The sequence below is a fragment of the Trichosurus vulpecula genome, chromosome 8 (genome assembly GCF_011100635.1).
Source record: "Trichosurus vulpecula isolate mTriVul1 chromosome 8, mTriVul1.pri, whole genome shotgun sequence".
NCBI lineage: Eukaryota > Metazoa > Chordata > Mammalia > Diprotodontia > Phalangeridae > Trichosurus > Trichosurus vulpecula.
Genome location: NC_050580.1, coordinates 71,232,247 through 71,240,807, shown reverse-complemented (window position 1 = coordinate 71,240,807; position 8,561 = coordinate 71,232,247). Strand labels below are relative to the sequence as shown.

The window sequence follows — 8,561 nt, the reverse complement described above, 5'->3', positions numbered from 1 at the left end:
CATTTCAGCTCTGTCTGTAAGACCTGGATTTGTTTCCATCCCTCATTGACAAAAATAGCGAAATATGGTTTTAGAACCACCCAATTATAAAGGTGAATTCTGGTCACTTCACTTTGGGTGGCAGTTTCTTATCTGTATCACAAAGGCGTTGGATTTAGGCAATCTCTGCTCTCCCTTTCTTCTCTGGGGCTCCATTCTAAATAGGAGCATTTCCCAATAGCTACTATGTTTGATCACCTGATTTAGAGCTGTGGGTTTTTCAAACTGGGGCAATTATTTGGCAGTGAAGTCATTTCTGAGAAACAGACCCAGCCTGGTTGAAGGGTGTGGCCCTGGGAGAAGTTATAGAAAGAAGCTGACTATCCCAGACAGGAATAGAGCTGGTTAGCCGATTACGGTCCTGTGTCTCCGAAGTTAAAAGAAACCAAACTTTTGAGACATTTATTTTTTCCTACTGGTAGGTTGGTTGAAGGAAGGGGTAGAGGTGGAGGTGAGGGTGAAGGGGGTCCTTCTATGTATCCTACACATGTGCCATAATCCTAAAAGTATACAGCTGCTCTCTAGATAATGCTATTTTGTATTTTTCTCCTCTACTTCACTAGGGAAAGGGGCACTGGACTGAAGACAATGGCCTGGTGGAAAGCTTGGGTAAGTCAATAAAATGCTGGTGTGGAAATGGCTTTCGTAGAATATAGTAATGGTTCCTTGAACTCCCAAGAAAACAGAAAATAGAGGGCTTAGCATATAATCCTACTTTTCATATCAGCTACCACATTAACTGAAAGAAGTGAGAATCGAGTTGGTTTTCTAGTTGTGGGGATAGATTTGTAGGGAACCATTCTTGCCCAGTCAGTCACCTTGTGCTCAAATTTTTTTCTGTAATTAAGGGTGAAACAGGAAATAGGGAGAAGCTGAATGTCAGATACGGCCCCCAAGTTCCCGACTTGACTCTGTTTGTCAAAAGCAGGAATTCTTAGCCTCGGATCCAGGAACTTATTTTTTTTAATATTTTGACATTTTTATTTCACTATAATTGGTTTCCTTTGTAATTCTATGTATCCTTATTTTATGCATTAAAAACATTATTCTGAGAATGGGTCCACAGGCTTCCTCAGATTGCCAAAGGGGTCCAAGACACAAAAAATGTTAAGAATCCTTGGATTAAAAGAACCAGTTTGACTACCTGGAAAAGGGATCTGCAATGAAAATTGTTCTGATCCTCCTTTTCTTCCAGTAGCCAGCACCATCTTGTCTAAAATCTGTTAGGCTATTGTAAGTTGAGCAAGACATAAGCTCCAGAGGTTATCTAGGCAAAAGGCTATGCCTCTTTTTTAAGAAGGGCTTGTGCAGACCAAGAGGCTAATTTAAACAATAGGTCATTTTCATATTACATTTTATGGCTACAAAGCTCTGTTCGTAATGTTATATCATTGGATGCTCCAACAGCTCCTGTGAGGCAGGTAGCAGTATAAGTTTTGTTAGACCCTGGGCAAGTCATGAAGCCTCTCTGAGCTTCTGTTTCCTCACCTGTAAAATGAGGTGATTGGACCTCAAAAGTCTCTTCCAGATTTCAACCCATCATGCCTTGTTTGGCAGATAAAAAAAATGAGCTCAGAAAGGTAGAGGTAAAAAGCCAAGCAACTGGGACTAGGACTTGGGCTTTTTTAATCTGCTTGAGAGGCAGAAGAGGCTATGGGATAAAGACTCAGCCTTGCAGGCAGGAAGGGCTGGATTTATGTCCCATCTTTGACTCATATTGGCTGGATGACTCTGGGCAAGTCTTTTAAGACCCTTAACCCCTCGGTGTCTCCCAGGTAACTTTCTAAGACCCTAAGTAGAAAAGGAGGCATTGAGCAGCATTAGGGTTCACCTCACCAGTGAAATCACCTGTTCAGTCCCCAGACTAAATTTTCCCTAGACATAGAGGTCTGCTAAGTACTCTTGGACACAGAAAGGATCAGTGTAGGTCAGAAGAAAGGCTAGGATAGGGATAGAAGGGATCCTAAAAATTATCTGATCCAACTCCCTCATTGATTTTGCAGATAAAGAAATTGTAGCTAAGAAAGTTGAGTGTAGACTTACTCATGGTTAGGTAGGTAGTGTCAGAACCAGGATTTGAAAACCAAGTTCTCTGACTCCAAAATTACAGAACCATGCTTTCTCTGGGCGCAGCCCATGTTGGAAGTTCGTGCCAGGACCTGAGCTTCCTTCTTATTTAATAAGCCTCTCTTTCTCTCTCCCTCCCTCCCTCCCATCTCTCCCCCTCCCACCCTCCTTCCTTCTCTCCTGTTCTTATTCTGCCCATTGAGGCTTTGTTTAGTCGTTTGTGTATTTTTTTACTAGCTTATATTCATTTAATGAGGAAAGACAAAGAGGCAGATGAGCTCCTTTGTAATCATTATTAAGGACATTGTAAATGTGTGTAGACATGCTTGGCTGAGTCATATTTATTCCATAAAATATTTCTGCTTGAATAAGCCTCTAAAACCTTGGGAAATTGCTAATGTCTCTCTCTATTACTATCTTTAGATACTTGCTTCACATAAAAGACTAAAAGGTTTTATGGAAAAATCAGTTAGCACAATGGGCATGAGAAATTGGGAGCTCTCAGTCTGAGTCTGTTAAATCACACTTGTCTTTGTAAATTCCAGATTCCTGCCTCACCCCACCCCCAGCCTCAGAGTCTTTTTAATATTAACCTCAAAGATCTGTGAGAGAACTCAACAGGTCATCAGCCCCAGCCCCTAGCCTCCAGCCACCAGACCAGCGAATGCCAGCACAGAGGTTCTCCACTGGCTAGAAACCCAAGAAAGGCTTTGCAATGGCCCTTGAAGCCTAGGTGTTCTTCCCCAAGAACAAAACTCTATTCTGAATGAGATAGAGGAAAACCTCACCCTACCAGCCCTTTCCCAGACTAGGTAGAGAGAAAGATTGTGGGCCAGCCTACATTCCAGAGGGGAAAGGAAACAGGGAGTGGCAGGAACACCTTTCTGGGACAGAGTTCTTGAGCAATCTTTGTGGCTGGGGGAATAGAGTGGGAAGACCATGGCACCACGCTGACTCTGTTCCTATCCCTTTCTCTCTGGAACAGACACCAAACACACTGACACACCCCAAGCATTTCACAGAACCACACCCACCATGCATGCCACCCCAAATGGCCCCCAGCCACCTTATAGGGCATACACACACAAACACACAAAACACCCCATGGGCCATCAACAAACCACTTTCACACCTGCACGTACTCTATCCCTCAAGCCTACACACACACACACACACACACACACACACACACACACTCCTACTCTTAACAACAGAGAGTAATAAGCAAGACAGATGAGTGCAAGAACTCTCCAGATGGATCATCTCTAGCCCTCTGGAGCTGGAATCAGATGATAGGTTTCAGTTCTAGTCTGTGCTAGACATTTGATCTTGAGGAAGTCACCTCTGTTGTCTCTGACGGTCAGTTTTTTCATCTGTAAAATGAAACTGAAAATACTTGCCTTGCCTGTTGAACAAGGTGGTCATGAGGCTAGAAAGGAGAACATATATGAGAGTGCCCCAAAAACCATACACAAAAACAGAGTAAAAGACAGTGGTTTTCAATAAAACAAGGTTTATTGCTACACCCAGGACTAAATAAAATATACAAGTGGGCTCCTTCTGTGCCAAGATGCTGCATACAACCCAGGATCTCTCTTGGCGGAATGATGGCTCCTCTAGCCCAATTTCCAACAGGACTTCATATCCTGCCGCTTTAAAGACTATGCTTCACAATTTATCCTTAACCTTAGAGTCAAAAAACAATTGAATCCATCAAACATTTATTAAGAACCTACCAAATGCAAGGCAGCAAGTAGATAGAGCACTGGGCCTGGAGTCAGGAAGACCTGAGTTCAAATCCAGCCTCAGACACTTACTGGCTGTATGACCCTGGGTAAATCCCTTAACCCTGTTTGCCTCAGTTTCCTCATCTGTAAAATGAGCTGGTGAAGGAATTGCAAAGCGCTCCAATATACTTGCCAAGAAAACCCCAAATGGGGCCGTGAAGAGTCAAGCACAACTCAATAACAAGAAAGCTAAATGCAAGCTACTGTACTAGGTGCTGAGTGAGAAACAGAGAAGACAGAGACAGTCTTCAAGGTCCTTAGGGTCTAGGAGGTTAGACAAGGCACTGAGACAGACAACTATAATTGAAATATCACACTCTTAATGCCTTTTTTGTATATTTACTGTGGTCTATGGGAGCTGCTAAGAAGTTAGGAGCATTTTTGACTGGACAGCACCAGAGAGGGCTCCATGATGGTGTGTGGTGGTTAGGAAGCCAGCTCAGGAATCAGGACAGGCTTGGGTTCAAATTGTGCTTCTGACAGAAGCTGCGTGACCCTGAACAAATCACTTAACTCCTCAGGGTCTCCAGGCAACCTGAAGACATTTTGTCACAGAGGGGATTCCTTGTGCCAGTGAAATTACTGGTCCTGTCCAAAAAAAAAATGCTTCATGGACAGGATGGCAATTGATATATAGACTTTTAAAGAAGAATAAAACTTTGACAGAAGGAGATGTGTGTTGTGGAAGAGAGGGGGTTTCCAAATATAGAGAAGATAATGACAAGAGATGCAGAAGTGGGAAAGTGAGAGACAGATTCGTAGAACAGTGAGTTCAGTCTAGCTGCAAGTACAGTATAAAAATGGGGAGCAGTGGGAGGTAAGGCAAGAATCCAACCCAGCCTCAGACACTTACTGTGTAACCCTAGGCAAGTCACTCAACCTGTACCTCAGTTTCCTCATCTGTAAAATGGGAGGCGATAATAAGCAGCATCTACCTTCTAGGGTGGTTGTAAAGACAAAATGAGGTAATATTTGTAAAGCACTTTACAAACCTTAAAGTGCTGTGTAAATTCTAGCTATCATTATGATTATTAATTATTGTTATTATTAGTCTGGAAAAGAATTCAGTGTTATGTGCAAATGAATTTCTTTGAGAAGCTGAAATCCTCCCGAGACTTGAACCATAGATGCTACTGGAGATTATGTGGGAAACTTTTTTCCATTTTAGGACTGAGAAGAAGGTCACTATGTCACTTTCTTTCCATGTTCAAAGAACTGAGACCTTGCTCAACTAGTTGCACCTTTCGGTAGGCAGGTCTTTCCCTTGTCTTGTTGTTGCTGAGTCCTTTGACCCTTGTGACCCCATTTGGAGTTTTCTCAACAAAGATACTGGAGTGGTTTGTCATTTCCTTCCTCCGGCTCATTGTACAGATGAGGCCGCTAAGATAAACCAGGTTAAGTGACTTGCCCAAAGTCACACAGCTAGTAAGTGTCTGAGGCTGGATTTGAACTCATGAAGATGAGTCTTCCTGATTCCAAGCCCAGCCCTTTATCCACTGCCCCACCTAGCTGCCTCCGTTATCTTAATTCTTCACTTCCCTTGACCATCATTTCATAGACCAGGAGGTAAATGAAGTATGGAGGGAATTGCTAATTAGACCATCCATTCAACAAACACTTATTAAGTACTTAAGATAAATTGCACACTGTGTTAGGTGCTGGTGGAGCTACAAAGCTTAGCTAAGGCATGGTCCCTGCCTTCTAGAAGCTTTCAGTCTAGTAGGGGGATAAGACCCAAACCATAATACATGGCATTGCCTCCTAAGCACATTAACGTTGCAGAACAAAGTACTATCTGAGGTCCAAGGGGAAAGTCCATTACCAAAAGGAGCAGGAAGATGGGGATGGGGGGATCAGGGGAGGAAAATGGAGGAATGAAAAGACAACCTTCTCTGCAAGGAGAACGGAAACTCCTTGTGAGCAAGCACCAGTTTGTTCCTGTCTTCCTGTCCCCAGCCTCTGGCCATGGTGCCTAGTGCTTAGTGGGTATTTAATAAATCCTTGTTGACTTGAGTATGAAAGGCAGCCTCTAAGTGACAAAGTAAGAAAGGAAATTTAATTCAAGTCCTCTTCTCGTTCCTGAAAGGAGCCTTGCGAATGCTCCCGAAGTGACTGTGACTTGCAGATTCCCTATTTATTATACACCCTTGGGTATTCTAGATACTAAACCAAACACCTCAAAGATTCAGTTTCTGATAGTAGGGTTGGTCTGGCTGTCACCAGAGATGATAGAGTGATGATTTTCCCCCCTCAGGTTGAGCAAGAAGGTGTCACTGTGAAGGGCAACCCTCACTTCAACCCTGAACCTGATGCTGAAACGTTGTACACGGCCATGAAAGGAATAGGTAAGTCGTCAACCTGATCAGACCTCCTTTGGAAAAAATTATTTTAAGGTAATTTAAGTGTTTCTATTTGTTTTCAAAGAAGTAACTATTGTGTAGAGAAGCAGCATGGGAATAATAAACGGGAGAACCCAACCAACCGTGGACAACGAACAGAGGAAGGTGTGGATTTAAATCCAGCCTTTCCACATACTGGTTGGGTAATTCTGGGCAAGGAGCTTTGTCTCTCAGTGCCCTTGGGCAAGTCTTTAAGATTAAAAATTGCAGGGCAGTTTTAGATCTGCCCTGATCAAGAGTTTCCTCCCCCAGAGCTCAATACAAGAATAAAATCACAGGTTTTGACCAAATTAACAACAAACAATTATTGTGTCAAGTTGGGCTTCAATGAAAGGTTGATGTAAACTTATTGGGGGGCGGGGCGTGGTGTCTATATGTGTGTGTACATCTATACATAGACACATGCATGTGTCCTCAACAGGAACCAATGAGCAGGCCATCATTGACGTCCTCACCAAGAGGAGCAGCGCACAGCGGCAACAGATTGCCAAAGCGTACAAGTCTCGGTATGGAAAGGTAAAGAAAGGGCATCACAGGGCCTGACCAGTCACCAGCCTGTAAATCTCACTTCTCCTGCCAGCCCAGGAAGGCAGCGCTGGTGCTACACTGGATGTCCAGAGAGACCTGAGCTCACACATGGCCTCAGACACCAGCGTGACCCTGGGCGAGTCATTTAACTGCTGTCTGACTCAGTTTCCCAATCTGCAAAATGGAGATAATAACAGCCACTATTTCCCAGGGTTGTTGTGAGGAGCAAACAAGACAATATTTGCAAACCTTAAAGAGCTATCTAAACATTATTATTATCCTAAATAGTATGAATATTATTATTATACCAAGTTATACTAAATGTCATTATTATTCTAAATATTACACTAAAATACTAAATTATCATACTAAATTACCCACTTGGGTAGCGCAGCTCTGTGTTAGAATAAGAGGAGCCAAGTTAGACACGATCGCATCCACAGCCTCCAGCTCTAAGTCTATAAAATGGAATTAAGGACTGCTTTACTAGCTCCGGCCCTGAATTCAAGAAGACCTGAGTTCAAATCTGACCTCACATACCAGCTGTGTGGCTCCGTCTGACTCAGTTTCCTCATGTGTAAAATGGGGATAAGAATAGTATTAAACTCCTGGGGTTGTTATAAGAGGATAAAATGAGATGATAATTATAAACTCTTTGCAAATCTGAAAGCACCATATAAATGCTAGCTACTAAAACGACTCTTATTCTACACCAACGGCTATGCAAATGTAAACTGTTATTTATGACTAATGGAGAAAATAGGTCAGAAATCTCAGAAAGGATGTTGCTCTTTGCAGATCATGCACAGTCTCCTTTATCTCAAGGAATGTACTAGGAGAGCTCATAATCTTAATCAATATAGCTAATGGCCCAAAGGTAGTATGGTACCTTTGGTACCTTTTGTTGTTGAGGCCTTTCATTCATGTCTGACTCTCCGTGACCCCAAATTTGGAGCTTTCTTGGCAAGGATGCTGGAGTGGTCTGCCACTACCTTCTCTAGCTTTTTTTACAGATCGAGAAACTGAGGCAAACAGGGTTAAGTGACTTGCCCATGGTCACTCAGCTAGTAAATGTCTAAAGGCAGGATTTGAACCCAGATCCTCCTGACCCCAGGGCCAGTGATCTATCCCGTGAACAACCTGGATGCTCCTTAGAGGTCCAGCCTTGGAGATAGGAGGACCTGGATTCAAGCCCCACCTCTAACTTCTCACTAAGTCTATATTACAGATATGTTTTCCTGGACTAAAAAAAAATTAGTTAATGTTGATGTTGTTGGCCTATCTCAGATTTGAAGAAAATAAATGTCTCTCATTTTCTGTCTCAGCTGAAGAAAGGGAAGGTGGCCGTACTAGTACACCTCAGAGCAGATAGTGTCTAACATTAGCAATCCACATGGCTCAATGATCCCCCAGACTAGCAACAAGACTCTCTACTACTTCCACTCTCCCAGGGGGTGGAATTCCAAGGGTCCCGTGGCCATTAATAATAACTAATATTGATACATAGCTTTAAGGTTACAAAGTACATTAAATGCAACCCTGAGGGAGAGATACTCTTACTATCCCATTTTACAGTTGAAGAAACTGAGACTAAGAGAGATTAAGTGACTTGACCAGGGCCACTTAGAGAGTAAGTGTTGGAGATAGAATTCCAGCACAGGTGTTCCTAACTCCAAGTCTAGCACTTGACCTAGCTGCCCCAATCTAAACATCTACTCTGGAGGTGGTGTCGTGAGAAGCC

At 42.9% G+C, this 8,561-nt stretch overlaps 1 protein-coding gene across 3 annotated transcripts in view; it reads left to right on the top strand.

The window, feature by feature from the left end:
* The first annotated feature begins 627 nt into the window (after nt 1-627).
* LOC118828936 (annexin A8) overlaps nt 628-8,561 on the top strand; it is a 28,607-nt gene continuing 20,673 nt past the window's right edge. For 2 of the 3 annotated variants that reach the window (XM_036735832.1, XM_036735830.1), the window contains exons 1-3: nt 628-648; nt 6,148-6,238; nt 6,714-6,808. In XM_036735832.1, the coding sequence (XP_036591727.1) occupies nt 628-648; nt 6,148-6,238; nt 6,714-6,808 (207 nt within the window). The remainder of the gene's footprint in view (nt 649-6,147; nt 6,239-6,713; nt 6,809-8,561) is intronic. The other variant, XM_036735831.1, reaches the window with a different exon arrangement.